The following is a 16,925-nucleotide window of genomic DNA, read 5'->3' as shown; positions in this document are numbered from 1 at the left end:
CCTGTATATTAAACTTTCTGGACAACTGAAGTTCACTGGATTGGATCCTAAGAGGAATTCTGGCCGCTAGTAAAAATGGTAAGACTTAAGGAAACATGTGACACCGTGTGAAGGGCTGTGACTTCTCCACCCTTCAGCTGGCACAGCTCCACACGTCAATGGAACCTAAGGATAATTTCAATGATGAAAAATATCATAATTGCCACTGGACTCTTTTATTTTCTGAAATTCTTTTAAATGTATCTGCTACCCATCAAATAAACTGGATGTATTAGATTTAGAATTGCTTGCCCATGATATATTCCTCCTTAAACCAATGTTTGAAAAAGACTGATTTTAAAAAGTAAATTTAAAATTTTTTAACTTCTTGATAGTGCCAGTTACTGAGGCTTATCTATCTTCTGTTAAATTCTATAAGATATCCACAAAGTCATGTTAGTTCAGATTCTGAAGCACTGAGAACATGTAGCCTGAAGAGTTCCAAATGTATAAAAATAGAATCCACAAATAGTGTGGAAACGTCAATGATCTATGACAGAACTTTCTTGTTCAAAGCAAAATACTACTACATCAGACAAGTTTCATCTCATGTTTAGTTTTGCCCATCACCACAGAAACTACTTATTTCTAACACATGTGAACTCATAGTGATAAATGCCTAAATATAACTGAAATTCATTTTTTACATAGAGCTTTTCTATTTTTCTAAACAGTTTATAAGCTACTTTTCAGCTTTTGTGCCTTGAATGTGATACCTTGGAAAATGCAAAACTGTCCATTTCTTTTTGTTTTTTTTAATTTTTCAGAATTTTTTTAATTTATTACTTTTAAAATTTATTTTTATTTTTTGGCTCGTTGGGTCTTCGTTGCTGCACATGGGCTTTCTCTAGGTGCAGTGAGCAGGGGCTACTCTTCATTGTGGTGCGCGGGCTTCTCACAGTGGTGGCTTTTGTTGCGGAGCACGGGCTCTAGGCACGCAAACTTCAGCAGCTGTGGCACGTGGGCTCAGTAGCTGTGGCTCGCGGGCTCTAGAGCGCAGGCTCAGTAGTTGTGGCACACGGGCTTAGTTGCTCCACGGCATGTGGGAACTTGCCGGACCAGAGCTCGAACCTGTGTCCCCTGCCTTGGCAGGCGGGTTCTTAACCACTGTGCCACCAGGGAAGTCCCCAAACTGTCCATTTCTGAAGAGGGAAAACTTTCCCAAACTGCTCCCTCTTGAAGATTCTATATCTTACTTCAAAAGAAATGCCAGCATGACTCAAAGCCTTTGACATGTCAGTTGAGTAAAAGATGCTTTCACAGTGAGGAGCTGTGTTTCTAATTCTATCAGCTTTACCTGGCATTACTGCCATCACACATCAACAACCGAGTGTGAGAAAGTCTGCTATATTCTTATTGGTGAAGAACTGTTTTGACTGTCATCAAGGATGTGAACACTGAGTGTTTCTGGCCCTTAACACTATCTAATACGTTATATGGTGTTTACAGGTGAAATAAGAATGATGTTGCTGGCACTCTGTGAGCTCAATGATTCCTCAGAACTCGCAAGAAGTGAGCAAATGAGATAGAAACATGGCACTACTGATAGTACTGATTACCTGTTTTGTGATTATTTTTGCTACTTCCCAGCCTTGCCAGACCCCTGGTGACTTTGTGGCTGCCACTTCTCCAGGGCATATCATGATGGGAGGTTTGTTTGCCATTCATGAAAAAATGCTGTCCTCAGAAGGCTACCCCAGATGGCCAGAAATCCAGAAGTGTGTTGGGTGAGTAAAGCTTCAGAGAACACATTTAGATTTCAAGATTATGCAGTGAGATTAGGGCATGTAAATGTTTACTTGTGTTAACATCTAAATTATTTTAACAAAATTTAAACTCATATATTTTTAAGTTGCATAAAGCTAAGTCTTGCTATTCTTCCTTACAAGAAAGATATATTAGCGCTATATGTATAATCAACCTCCAAGTACAGAGGCAATGAATGCTTCCCATTAATATATTTATTTGGATTTTGCCTATAAAGAATAACCCCTGAAGTCACAGGAGAAAACCAATAAGACACAGTAGCCTGTCCACTACAAGCATAAATAGCACAATTATATTCCTATCACCCACAAATGTGGGTTGTTTCAAACATGGATCTTTATTTAATTCTTTGTTGAAAATAGACTGCACTTAAAATTTTTCTCCATACTAACATTTTTGTCAACACTGTATTTATTTCATTCTTGAAATCGTCTAATTCTTTCATAATGAATTAAGAACCCTACTTCAACTCAGAGTGTTCCTTCTTCCTTGATGAACACTTTATATCGTGAAAGCTTGACTACAGAAGAGACATTTGTCACGGAGTATTATAGAAAAATAAAGCTGGATGGAGGATACTACAGATGGTTTTCTTTAAGGAGAACAGGCTATTTGAATTCTAATTTCAGTTTGGTGACAAAGTAATTTTGTAGATTTAGGCAAATCATTTAAACTCTCTGAGTTTCAGCTTCTGATTTTTCTCTTCTGTAAAATAAGGGCCTGGATAACTTTTAAAGACAGGCAGCATCAGCTTCTGTTGCTATAGCAATGTGATCCCAGTGCTTCCTTCTAACTCTCAAATCCTGATTTCTATCTTGATACTTTTGTATATAAATTTAATCTCCTCTTTTCCCCTCCTTTTTTTTTCTTTTTTTAATCACAAAGTGTTTAGCATGCCCTCTATGAATGCTTTCAGGTGAAATGTGATCCCACATCACTCTAAGGTTCCTTCCTGGCATTAAGTTGGGTATTTTGAGCTACTGTCATCTTAATCATTGATTATCAGGAATACCAGCGAACACCCCGAAATAGTTAATGAGGATTTTTCAGAGCACTAAATAGGCACTGCAGATTTAAGGCCTACAATCATAGGCCAACAAATAAGGATGGAAAATGATAAAAAAAAAATCATTTGGTCTAATAAGCAAATTTATTCTGGAAAAAGAAAGTCACTGAACATCATTTTGCTTTACTGTCACTCCTTGGGAGAAACAGTATTCATTCAACATTGAACAACTATTTATTAAATGCCTACATTACCTAGGTCGCATTCTAGGCATGGGGGGATCCTGAGGTAAACACCAAAGGGGTTCAGACTCTCATGGAGCTAACATGTGGGGGACTCTGAAAATATTACACATTTTATTTGCCAGACAATTCATTACTTTAACCTTTCTTCTTTGTTTCTTTCTTTAAATTAAACATTTAATGTTCATTGCCAAACTTCACATTGAGATAGTCTGTAATGACAAACAGCATTATCCAAATATTATTTAATTTATCATAACTAAATGAATTAAAAGAAACTTGAAAATATCAAAACCCTGAACAACAATATCCCCTTTTATTCATTCAAAAAGTATTTATTGAATTCTTACTCTGTATTAGGCACTGTTTGTAACCTTCTGTATAGAGTGGTGGGTGAAATAAACTTAACAGTAAATCAGTAATTACACAACTCAATGCTCTGGAATAATCACAAGTCCAGAAACCAACTGGAAAAACCCACTAAAGGGGAAATATCTATGCCTTGGAACTGAAATAGTGCATGTTGTCTAGGAGAAAGCTATTGTGCGTTTACCCAGAGCCTGTTTTATAAGTCATTCTTAAGAGTCTTATTCGTCTGGTTTCCAACCACAATAGATTAGCATCACAAAAGTAAAAAAAAGGGAGAGTCTATAAAAGCAGATTCTTGGACAGCAATAAAATGCTGACATCTAACTACAAAAACATCATCATACTGTAGAATACTAAACTGAATATTCAAAATGATCCTGAAATTAACCACGAAAAGGTTAAATCCTGTTCTGTAGACTCCATTTGAGAAACTGTGGGTTCCTATATACTCTTTTTTTTTTTTATTTTTTATTTTCGGCCGCGCAGCATGTGGGATCTTAGTTGCCCAAACAGGGATCGAACCCGTGCCCCCTGTATTGGAAGCACGGAGTCTTAACCACTGCACTGCCAGGGAGGTCCCCTTATATACTCTTGAGAAAGGTTTCCATCAAAAACTATTTTTAAATAAATAAAGTTTAGATCCTTCAAGAGGTAAGTGTCACCAATTCATAAATTGTCTATTATACGGCAGAAATGAGAATAAAATAGGATATCATCATGTCTGTAGAAGAGTTATGTTCTAATTTCAAAAAAACTTGTTTCTCAACAGCTTTGAAATATCAAATTTTCTTCAAACTCTTGCCATGATATACAGCATTGAGATGATCAATAATTCAACACTATTATCTGGAGTCAAACTAGGGTATGAAATCTATGACACTTGCATAGATGTCACAGAGGAAATGGCAGCTGCTCTGAGGTTTCTAAGTTCAACTGCTCCAGAGAAATCGTGGAGTTTAAGTGTGACTATTCCAGATACACGCCAAGGGTTAAGGCTGTCATAGGTGCTGGCTACACAGAAATAACCATGGCTGTCTTCCGGATGTTGAATTTACAGCTCATGCCACAGGTGGGTTTTGTTCTACCTCCATACTTTGGGTTTGATCATATTCTTTATCATGAAAGGATCAGGGTAATCTGGGAAACGAGTGGGGGAGATGCTTTTATTTTAACCTTTCTTTCTCTTCAGTAAAAAAAAAAGGATGTGCCCTATTATGGATAGCATAGTGATCAAAGCACTAAGGGAGTAGTCATCCCTCGATCTGTCAGGTCTAGTTTCTGACAGTTTTCAGTGTGATTTGGATAAGACAGAAACTTCTGATCACCTCAACTGCCTTGTTTCTAAAATAACATCAGTCAGGTACCATGAAGAAAACTGCAGGGGAAGTGAGGGGTAAAGGGGTGTGGAAGTCAAAGAAGACTCTCAAGGAGGTGACGTTTAGCCTGAAACTTGAATGAAAAGGGACAGTCAAGAGGAGAGTACCTAGGCTGAGAAAGCAGTAAGTACAAAGTTGAAATGTCCAAAGAATAACAAAAGGTCAGTATAGTTAGGTCAGTTTGAGCAGAAAGGAGCAGAGTAAGAGATGCATTTGTAGAGAGGGGTAAGGGCCGGGTCATATAGCATCTTGTAAGCTGTGGTATGGTTTGCACTTTGTTCTGAGTATGATGGAAAGGCTTTGAGCAGAGACTGTGAACTACTGAGCTTCCTATAATGCAAACCATTAACCAGGAAGTAAGCAAAATGGTCTCTGAAAGACCAAAGTGTGTATTAGACAGCCCTGCACTAAGTCCTTGCACATTACTCAGAGTCAAGCAAGCTCTCTTGGCTTTGATTTTGAACGAATTAATCTTCATATCACATCACTCTGTAACTCACTAGGTCATACTTTCTAAGATCAAGGAAGATTAGAAGCAAAATGTTAGAAAAGGCTTATAGTCAGATTATCAAGAAATCACCATCTGATAGAAGTGAACAGATAGAAATATATACATGTATAATATAAGTACATAAGAATTCAAAATATATAACTTTCTGGAGCTAGACTAAGTAAGTGCATATACCCATATAAGACTCTGAGAGTTCCATTATATTATAGCTTAGAGAAGTTGATAATGAAAAGTTTAAGTCCAAAACAAAACAAAACAAAAAGAACTATTCCCCCAAATATCTCAGAGATAAGGCTTTGGCTCAAAATTTCTAGACTATGTATAAAGTTAGTTAAGTGACAAGTAAGAAAAGTAGACTATTTTTAACAATGGTTGTTTAATGTGAAAATGTAATTTCCATGATAGACCACACAATAGGAGAGGGGACTCTCTGTGGTAACACGGATTTTGCAGAAGCCTGGCGGCACAGTGAAGGTGAGTATAGTTATGTCAGGTACTGGGAAGGGAATTAAGGTTTAGTGAATGTCCACTGTGTGCCACTATCCATTTAAAACTTCTCCTTCAGTCTTCACAAGAATCCTGTTGTTTCACAGGGAAAGAAGTGTTAACTAACTTTGCCAAATTTATTGGAGTCAGGATTCTAACAGTTTGTTTGACTCCAAAGCCTATTGTCTTTCCCCCATACCATGTAGCTGCTGTAAATAGTAAAAAAAAAAAAAAAATCACTGAAGAAGTGGCACAGTGCAATTGCAGCTGTGGAAGGTAATAACCCTCCCTAGAATAAAATCACCAAAGCTGTAAATTAGGCAAAACTTTGCACACATTAGGGAGGTCTCCTAAAATGCTGCTGCTCTTTTGAGTAGATTAGGAGTCCGAAAACTATTGAATGTATAGCCTGTGGGTCAAATGTGGCTCTCAAGCTCTTGAGATGTCAAGCTAAGCATGATTTTTAAATTTTTTAAAGGTTGTAACAAAAAATACAAAAATAATATATGACAGAGACCACACATGACCAACAAAGCTTAAAATATTTTACATCTGGTCCTTTACAGAAGAAAGTTTGCTGACCCCTGGACAGATGATTATTTGTCTGGATGATTTATTTTACCTAGAATAAAAATCATCAAAGTTGTCATTTATACACATTTTGAACAAACTAGGTGTCTGAAAATTCATTTTGCTTATTTGACTGGCTGCATTTTCCCATATTTATCTCTAAGTATTTAAAAAATATCCACTATTGGCCCTGGCCTGAGACATAAGATAGATATAAATGGATATAGGAGTGTAGATGGAGATTTAAGATAGAGCCTAAACCCTTGAAGGGCTTATACTATACACAGTACCAAATGATTGAAAAGCAATGACCCTCAACAGTCACCAGGTACTAAGTATCGTGATTTAAGCCATTTATAAAGTAGTTCATTGAAGGGGAAGGATGGAAAGGATCAAAGAATTTAGAAAATGTTATGGAAACTCACAGAAATCAAAGAGAAGAATATCTACTATGAATAGCCACCTGCAGCTCATCAACACCGTAACTAAAAGTTTCTGTCCATTTCCAGGTGAGTTATGAATCAACTGCAGAAACCCTAAGTGACAAAATTCGCTTTCCTTCATTTTTACAGACTGTGCCCAGTGACTTCTACTAGACTAAAGCAATGGCCCACCTGATTCAGAAATGTGGATGGAACTGGATTGGCATCCTAACCACAGATGATGACTATGGACGACTGGCTTTCAACACTTTTGCAATTCAGACCTCAACAAATAATGTGTACATAGCCTTCAGAGAAGTTCTCCCAGCCTTCCTCTCAGATAATACCATTGAAGTCAGGATCAGTCAGACACTTGAGAGAATCATAGCAGAAGCCAGGTTAATGTCGTTGTGGTATTTCTGAGTCAGCTCCATGTTTTCAATCTCTTCAGTAAAGCCATTGAAAGGAATATAAATAAGTTCTGGATTGCTAGCGATAACTGGTCAACGGCCACCAAGATCACCGCCATTCCTAAGGTTAAAAGGATTGGCAAAGTTGTGGGGTTTACCTTTAGAAGAAGGAATATGTCCTCTTTCCATTCCTTTCTTCAAAATCTGCATATGTTTCCCAGTGATAATAACAAGCCCTTAAATGAATATGCCACGCTCAAGGCTCTGCCTGTGCATATACTAAGGACAGTGATCTGAGTCAATGCATTTCCAACTATTCTCAGGGGACTTTGTCCTACAAGGCTAACGAGGATATAGAAAGGAACTTCTCGCTGAGAAATGACTTCCTGTGAGATTACACTGAGCCGGGACTTATTCACAGTATTCAGCTAGCAGTGTTTGCCCTTGATTATGCCATTTGGGATCTGTGCCAAGCTCGAGACAGTCAGAACCCCAATGCCTTCCAACCATGGGAGGTACCAACTCACATATCTGAGAAAATTCCCCTACCATCATTTCTCTCCTTTCTTTAATCTGCAATATTTATATAAACTGCTCTTAACTGTATTCCTTTTATAAGTAGATACTTGCAGTGTTTGAATAACCTGAATTTCTATCACTAGTTCTTTGTTCTTAAGAATAATAGAGTTTTTATTTTACCTTCACCTCCTACTCTGACCCACCAAAGTCGTGTTCTTTTAATTTCCAAGAAGACTCTGTTGATAGTGCTCTTTTCCTTTGGTTTATGTATTTGTATCTGATCTTGCAGTTTTTCAAAGCTTCAAATGATTATCTCTTTTGATGCTCTTAACAAACACAAGACCAGGCATGTTTAATGATCCCTTTTATTATTGCTAAATATTATGCATAAAGAAACTAAAGCTGAAAGTACCAGAAATATGACTCTCGTCTGGGTCTTCTGACTCCATACCCTCTGGTTTTCATGGTATCTCTGGTGGTTATAGTCCTAATGCCTCCAGTTATGACTCTTACTTAGGGCAGTCTCCCTAGGACTCCAGTCTTCTTCAAATGAATGTTGTTAGGTCAGTCGTAACAAGTCCTATGATATCTCAGGTTTAAATGAACCACTAATTGTGTAAAAGAAGTCTTTCCCTTTCTTCTCTTTGATTAGTTTGTAGAAACTCTAATTAAAGCATAATATGGCCCTATTTAGTGAAATTTTTCCATTGTGTTTTTAAAATGTTCATAAACAAGGCATTTAAAAGCAAACTGCTGCTTTATATGATAAATTTTACTCATTAGAAACAAATTTCTCACTAATGTGTATTCAAAGCCAAACCTGTCTGTCTTAAGGCAGAATCATGTTCCAAAAAAGATATTTATTTTACATTTGTTAGGGAAAAAAGGTAAAAGGGAATAAGATCCAATTCTTCTGATCACATAAGTGAATGTCCATGGCAAGCTGTTTCTACTTTTGTCATTCTTACTTTAAACACCCACAAACACAAGCTCCAAGTGATCAGCTTACATCTGGGTGAATCATGTGATGGTCATAGGGTGTTTTAAGTTGCTCATTTTAAAACAAGTTTTCACCTTGTAAATGCAAGGCAAGAAAAACCTAATGAAGAGGTAAGACTAGAGATTAGAATTTTTACTTTTAATTAAAACTCTCTTTAAAATATGTGTGTATACACACACACACACACACATTTATATGTCTAGTGATTTTTACTGTTGTGGCCTCTCCCATTGCGGAGCACAGGCTCTGGACGCACAGGCTCAGTGGCCATGGCTCACGGGCCCAGCCGCTCCGCAGCATGTGGGATCTTCCCGGACCGGGACACGAACCCGTGTCCCCTGCATCGGCAGGCGGACTCTCAACCACTGCGCCACCAGGGAAGCCCTGTCTAGTGATTTTAAGATAACTGTTTGAAAGCATACTCTTTGTAATGTAAAACTTTAATGAGGGATTGGTTTAAAAAAAAAAAAAAAAAAAATCTAAGTTAAGTGGACCAACATAATGAAACCACTACATGGAATTTTAAGAATGAGAGGTTGAGAAAGAGTAATGGAGAGAAAATAGACAATCAGAGACAGATGGGATAAAGGGGAGGAGCTATAAAAAGACTCATAAGAGAAGAGAAGTACAAATAGCAATAGCTATTTATCCTCTGGGAAAGTATTTTAAGTCAGGAGTAAGTCTCAAACATTCTGAGGAAAAATCTCGAGAAAGTATAATTGAAGCAGATCTTCTAAAATGTTTTATTTAAACACTAGGAACCTGGGGTCATTGTTTATTGCCCCCCACCCCGGAAGCATAGTAATCCAGAACAAACAGAAACAGACTGGAAAGGAAGAATAGGGGAGTGCCTTACTCCTTTGATCACAAGTGAGCCATGTCTATGCCAGAATTAATTGGACAAATAATGCAAACAATTGTCTTTTTAGGAAGAAATCTCCATAGACATTAAATTTAAAAGATCAGCAACATTTAGGGTCACTAATCAAAGGTATATTCCTAAAAATTATTTTGTCCCCTGGCAAAATTCACTAATATTTAAATAATACTTTCTGAATGATTTTAGGTTCAAATAACTTTACAGGAGTTAGTTTTTTCCAATATTTGAGGATAATCCTTACCTTGGCTCCACATTTGGTGATGTCTGTGAGCAGTATTCAGGGATAGCACAGTCATACTTGTTTTATCTCAACAGATTTTTTTTATGTTCCTCAGATGTGTATGAGAATACCACCTCCTTGTTGCGAATAGTGATTTTGGTTTTCTTTTTTGTTTTCCTCTACTGTGGATGATATACAAGGTAGTGAGTGATGTATGTGGGATGAGAGAATGTATAATAGTCAAACTACTCTTTACACAATTATTTGGCAAATATTTGTTGGGTGTCTCAATGTTCCAGCCATTGTGTTGAGTGCTGAAAATATTATGGAGAACAAGACAATTCTCTCCCTAAAGGAGTCATGTGTCTAGAGGAGTAAACAATCAAACAATTAAGGAGCTGATCACAGTGCAGAATAATGCATTACGATGTTTCATATAAATACAAGATGGTAGAGAAGCATATAATTGAGGAAACTAATCCAGCATTAGCAATTCAGAGAACATTCTCCAAAGATCATGACATCTCTGGTGAATATGATAGATGGGTAGGAGTTAAGCAGGACAGAAATTCCCCAGCAAAGTCACAGAGAGAGAAAGCATGGCATCTTCAGGGATCAGAAAGTAGTGCCATAGAACTGGAGTCTTTTGTGGAAATTACAGGCAAATGAGAGTGGAGGGCTAGTGAAGCATCCATCATCAGGGCCTTATCAATCAGAGCGTCTCAAACTTGATTACCTGGTAATATGATTATCATGCTGATGCTAATTCAGTAGTTCCAGTGTGGGGAACCTGAAAGTCTGCACTTCTAACAATCTCTCAGGTGATGCTGATATTGCTGGTACAAAGACCATCCTTTCAATAGAAAGTCTGCAAGCTATGTTTAAAGGTTTGGACTTGAGAGAGCAAAGGGGAGCCAATTAAAGCTAGTTTTAGACAGAAGAGTGATGTGACCTGCTTTCCATTGTAGAAATAGTATTCCTACTGCAATGTAATTGACTAGAGGAACACAAGACTAGACAGAGAAAGACCAGTTTGGTAATCCAGGCATACAATAAGGATGCCTTATACTTCAGGTATAAGTGCTACAGGTACTAAGGGTGTGACAATGAGGATGGAGAGGCATATACTTAAGAGGAAAGACGAAGAGTATTTGGAGATAGATTGGATGTAAAGAATGACAGAGAAAAGCAAAGATGTCGCAAATGATTCTAAATTTGGGCAACTGGTGCCATTTATTGAGATGGAAACACAGAGAAAAGTGAAGGTCCAGAAGCGAGAAGAAGTATTAAGCATTCCATTTTGGACATGTTGAATGTGAAGAACTTATGAGACATTCAAGTGTAGTGGTCCAAAAGTCAGAAGAGACATGAGGACAAAAAGGGAACGATTGTGGAGCAATGAGGAAAATAATAACTAATAATTTTTAAGGCCTACTATACTAAGCATTGACACACATCATCTCTAATCTTTAAATATTATGGTAGAGCCACCGATTCTTGTTCATTACACTTCGTCCTAAAGAACTGGCAAGAAGAAGTGTTACTGGTGACTGAGAATTGCAGCAGTTTAGAGATGGAGGGGACCTCAGCCATAAGGGTCTGGCCCGTGGGCACTCATAGAGTTAGCAGTGAAACTGTCCCAGCCTTAGTCATGTGCGTTTTTGCTACACCATGGAAAAGTTTACAAAAGAAAAAGACATAGGTTGGGTACCAGACAGAGATGCAAGGCTGCTTCCTTGCTAGTCTCTAATTCGCTCACATAGATACCTCTTTTCACAAGCACAGCTCACTTACGGAGATGTAGTGGACAGCAGAGAGGCTGGGGACATGGAAAACAGCATCAACCACAGCAGCTTAATTGGAGTGGTCTCCTGACCTCGTGTTCTCAGAAACAGGTCATTACCATACAGAGGTGAATTATATAATCATGGAGATGCAAATCCTACTCTCTAAATATTTTAGAGTCAAGTTATCATGAGTTTCAGAGTCTTGATGAAAAATAAACAAACAATGGATGGAAAAGGCCTTAAATAGCTTAATAACTGTAAGCATTAATGTTCAAAATTACCTTAATCCAGAGCAAATGTTCGATAGAATATTTAACAAGTGATGAATGTACTGTTTTGTTTGCCTCCACCCTCTTTCCTGTAAGAACAAACATGGAATTGTGCTAGTTTATTTACATCATACAATGTTATCATTATTTACAGAACGTATATGTGTCAGAAATTTACCCTGTAAAACCTGATTAAATGGAGGAAAAAACTGGTAGAAATTATAGTTCAAACAAAAGAATGGAAGAGGATATGCTCTCTAAACAACTAAGTTCCTGGGGCTTACGTGTGTATATTGCTTAAGGAAGGAACAGAAGAAAAATCAATACACAGGTAGAGATGGGAACATTGAAGGTAGGGCTTTACTTGTTCTATTTTTGTTCCCTCCATATTTTTTGTTCCAGGAAATTGCTGGAATAAGATTTTGTCAGTTAATTCTACCACCTTAGATCTGACATCCTGCTTCTTTAAAGCAATACTAATTAATTTGAATTGATTAAAAGAACTAAGAAACCTGTGAGGACATATAATAAAATCAATATACATGCTTAGAGATTTTGCTAAAGTGATATTTGGTTATTGACATGACTACTGTAGCTAATATATTTACTTAAAATACAATTTGATTTTCTTATATTCTATTTGCCAAAGGGGAAAAAAACTGAAGGAAAGAAACATTCATAAAAGGTTAACTAAGGGACTTCCCTGGTGGTCCAGTAGTTAAGACTCCACGCTCCCAATGCAGGGGGCCCGGGTTCGATACCTGGCCAGGGAACTAGATCCCACACACCGCAACTAAGAGTCCACATGCCGCAATGAAGATCCTGCACGAGGCACCAAAGATCCCACATGCCACAACTAAGACCCGGCACAGCCAGACAAACAAATAAATAAATATTTTTTAAAAAAAGATTAACTAGGAAGAAATAGAATAAGAATAACTCTATTCAAATAGAATAATTTCAGCCTTGTTCCATAGATTTTGCACCCAACAAAAGCCACATAAACATCACAGATATAGATGCACGGGACCGTGGAGCCAGAACTCAAATGTTTTCCTCCCTCCCAGTCCAGTATTCTTCTCCTGCAGCACAAGCTCAATACGGCTGCCTCATTTGTCAGTAAAACATTTTCTGTTCTAGCTATATTGCATACAAGTTCTCACTGAACAAACTGGGTAACAAGAAAAGTACTTTTTCATTATATTTCTTCTCAAGTTAAAAAAAATCATTTTCTGAACTAAATTGGAAATAGAATTTAGAGATCACTTTACTATACTTTCCATTACTGAAACAGACTTGAAAACCATTGGAGATGAGAAGATCTACACATCCCACCAAATGAGTATGGACTTAGAAGGCAGACACTAGCAGTTACCTTGGGCTCACCAATTAAACTTCTCAGGTAGGGACGCCCCTCAGTACAAACCCCAAGAGCAGGGTGCTGTTGTTACCGGACTGTTGCCCAGGTCTGTAGCTCTGTCCCCTCAGCCTTCATTTTGGGGCTGGTGAGCATGACAGCTACTGGCTTGGATTACCTACTCAGACTTGGCCAAAGGCCCAGGCTGATTGTGACTCTAGAAGGAAAGGACGAATTTCCTGCCTTCCATAACTCCAAATGGCACAGGGGTGATTGCTTTGAGTCAGAAGGAAAAAAACAATGAGGAGAATTTAAATGAATATATTGTTAGGTGCAATGGCAAGACTTCATAATGAAAGTCAAGATGTGTATCCTCAGATAAGGTCCTTCACTCCTTGGCTGGGGCCCTCCTCTGAGAAAAGAGGAAGACGATCCCTGCTCAGCTTGCTTTGCTGAGTTGTTATGGAGTAAAAGGGCATCACAGATTTGAGTATTAGCATGTAATGTATGAATGTCAGGTGACTTTATTAGTTGGTAGATGCAAAGTATTTTTATTTATTTGCAGAACATCCCTATTAGCCAATAACAGGTACTTAACGGTATTAAGCTAATCTCTATTAACCTTTAATCTGTGCCATATACTGGGCTAAAGTGCTTACATCCATAATTACATTTAATTCTTATAATAATCATATTAAGTAGGTTTCATTTACCTCAACTGTGGCCTAGAAAGAAATTGTAACTGCCAAGATCACACCACTAATGAAATATGGAACCAGAATTAGAGCCCAGGCATCTGCCCCAGAGGACCCATTAATTCTGCAACGTGGAGAAAGTAAAGATGGTCAGATTTCAATTTTGTAGGCTAGAGAAGCTACCTCCATAAACATTAACTTGCTTTCTCAAATTCACAGAGCAAGCCTTTGGCAGAAATTCTCAACATTTCTCAAATTGTGGCCTAGTAGTTAAGCACCTTCTCAACTAATTACCACACTCACTGATCCAGAATGTCCTTTTTCTAATTTTTAAGTGATATTCCTGTAAGGCAGTGTTACAGTTGGGATAATGGATACACTTACAATATTTATATCAGTCTTTGCTTCTGTTTTTATTGTTCATAGTTACTTGATGTACTGAAAAATGTGATGTTCACAGATGGAGGGAGTTCATTTCATTTTGATGCCCATGGAGATATGAATACTGGATATGATGTTGTGCTCTGGAAGATCAACAGCCACATGACTATTGCCAGGATGGCACAATACGACCTGAAGAATGATGTCTTCATTGTCACAGACCAAGAAACAAAAAATGAGTTCAGGAATCTTAAGGTAATTTTGCTGTTGGCTGCTTTGTAGCATTCAAATCAATTGGTACTTCAACTGCGAAAGTCCTTGACCCCGCCAGGACCTCCAGTGGTCCTACTGCCTGTTCTCTGTCCCCAACTTCCCTCCTTAAATTCCAGTCAACTTGTATATCACTCCCTTGTACACACCACTCAATTTCCTTGCCCATCTCTCTCTTCATCTTATTCATTGGACCGAAGTATAATCCTGGTTATATTAAACTAATCAGTATAGCCCCCATGTAGCTGAACTTGGCAAAAACAAACAAGCAAAAAAGAAAAAGAAAAAAACCCCACCTACCTTGCTGACTGTTCTCATTTAAAATTCATGATCTCTAACCTCCAGTGGGTCCTAAATGCTATTGGGCAATCAGACTATTACCCTAGCCCATAATCTGTCCACCTTCTTAGATGGCTTTTTATACTTTCTTTTCTCTCCTTTGACTCCAACACATCTTCCCCATCTTCACTTTCAGTGGACCCTGCTTCCTATTTGACTAACAAAACTGAGACAATCAAAAGAGAACTCCAGTGTTCTGCTGCCACCACATCTGTGCCTGTATCCCTGCTTTCCATCTGGCACTGTGGATGGACTGTCTATGCCCCTAGCCAAGGTCAGCTCCTCCAGTTGACCTCTGAATCCCAACCCCTTTTACTTACTTAAGGACATTGCTCTGGCAATTCTCCACTCTCTTCTGCACCCTCAAGTATTTTCTGTGTTATTTAAACAGTGATACAAACATGCTGTTTTTCCTCCCGTCTTAAGAAAAAAACCGAAGAACTCCATTGACCCCCCACTTTCCCCTCCATATACTACCCATTCCTCTATTTCTCTTTACTGCAAAACTCCTTGGAAAAGTTGAATATATTCACTGGCCTCAATATCACTCCTCCCATCATTCTTTTGAACTCTTTTCAGTCCATCAAAATTCTTTCTCTCTAGTTAATAAATACAAACATCATCTTACTTCACTTACTGGCTAATTATTCTCCCTTCTTTATTTGCTTCCACAACAGCACACTCCCTTGGTTTTCTTCCTCTGTTTCTGGGCACTACTTCTCAGTCTCCTTTGCTGTTTCTTTACCATTCTTATTGCCTATAAATATTGGTGGGCCCAGAGCTCAGAACTGCTCCTCTTACTGGTCTGCACTTTTCCTTAGTGATCTCATCCAGGCATTTAAATAATGTCACTATATAGAAGGCAGATGACTCCCAGACTTTTATCTTCTGAATTTCAACTCAAGTAAATATACAATTGACTGACTGACATCTCTACCTGGGTGTCTGGTAGTCATCTTAACTAATTATCTCCAAAACTGAGTTCCAAAAGCTACCCCCATTGCAATAAATGGAAACTCCCTTCTCCTAGCTGCTCACAGAAAAATATGGTGGGATCCTTGTCACTTCTCTTTCTGTCACACTTCATATCCATCCTAAGTTATACTTTCAAAATGAGTCCAGAATCTGACACTTTTGTCCTCTACTCTGTTGCTACCACCCCACTCCAAGCTAGGATCACCTCTCACCCAGATTCAGATAGTAGGTTTCTAACTGCTCCTTGCTTCCACTCTTAGCCCCTTCAGTCTGTTCTTAAGACAGAAGCCTGAGTAATCCTGTAAAATATCATGCTCTGCTCAGAACCCTCCCCATACATCCTATTTCTCTCAGAGGAAAAGCCAGTGTCTTTAAACACCATACATTACCTGTCACCAGCACCTCCCTGACCTCATCTCCCACTACCTTCCTACAACCCCACGGGCTTTCTCAATCTTCCATACATGTCTTCCCTTCTCCTAGCTCAAGGCCTTTTACCTGCTGTTTCCTTTGCCTATAATAATCTTCTCTGATGTCCACATGGTACACGTTCTCACTTCCTTTCTGTCTTTCCTAAAATGTCACCATCTCAGGGAGGCCTTCCCTGGTCACATTATTTAAAATTGCATTGTCAACCTAATACTCCTTCTATACCCTCCTGTCTTTAGTTTTTCTCCTTAGCACTTATCACTATCTAGCATTCTGGACATTTTGCTTATTTTTATTTTGTTTATTGTCAATCTTGTCAACTAGAACAGAAGGCCTCTGAGAGCATGGAATTTTGTATTTCATTCCTTACTGTGGCCCCAGTAATTGCAACAGTGCCTGGCATATAATAGGCCCTCAAAATGTATGTGTTCAACGAAAGAATGAACATAGAAATGCTTTAAGCCACTATCTTATTCTAATTTTCCCTGTCATAAATTTTAGTTAAGTAAGGTACTTTTTCCTTGAAACACAGAAACGGAGCCATCCTTCTGCGTTCTCAAACTTTCATCATTGTCTTCGTTATCATCACTATCATCCTCACAACTA

At 38.2% G+C, this 16,925-nt stretch overlaps 1 protein-coding gene and 1 long non-coding RNA gene across 4 annotated transcripts in view; one reads left to right on the top strand and one right to left on the bottom strand.

Moving 5' to 3' along the window:
• The window catches only part of LOC141276017 (uncharacterized), a 45,579-nt gene extending 32,180 nt beyond the window's left edge, over positions 1-13,399 (bottom strand). For 2 of the 3 annotated variants that reach the window (XR_012324795.1, XR_012324796.1), the window contains exons 1-3: positions 13,249-13,399; positions 11,886-11,962; positions 9,839-9,999 (exon numbers count right to left, since the gene is read on the bottom strand). This is a non-coding gene — a long non-coding RNA (uncharacterized lncRNA). Of the gene's footprint in view, positions 1-8,083; positions 8,817-9,838; positions 10,000-11,885; positions 11,963-13,248 lie in introns of those variants that run through there. The other variant, XR_012324794.1, reaches the window with a different exon arrangement.
• On the top strand, positions 1,463-14,738 carry GPRC6A (G protein-coupled receptor class C group 6 member A). The gene is given in 7 exon segments (XM_004332689.4): positions 1,463-1,766; positions 4,193-4,344; positions 4,347-4,492; positions 6,876-7,179; positions 7,182-7,450; positions 7,453-7,713; positions 14,352-14,738. Coding segments are annotated over 7 exon segments (1,563 nt in total). The 5' UTR covers positions 1,463-1,572; the 3' UTR covers positions 14,589-14,738.
• The last annotated feature ends 2,187 nt before the right edge of the window (positions 14,739-16,925 follow it).

This window comes from Tursiops truncatus, chromosome 12 (assembly GCF_011762595.2).
Source record: "Tursiops truncatus isolate mTurTru1 chromosome 12, mTurTru1.mat.Y, whole genome shotgun sequence".
NCBI classification, from domain to species: domain Eukaryota; kingdom Metazoa; phylum Chordata; class Mammalia; order Artiodactyla; family Delphinidae; genus Tursiops; species Tursiops truncatus.
This window is presented reverse-complemented; position numbering and strand designations above follow the sequence as displayed.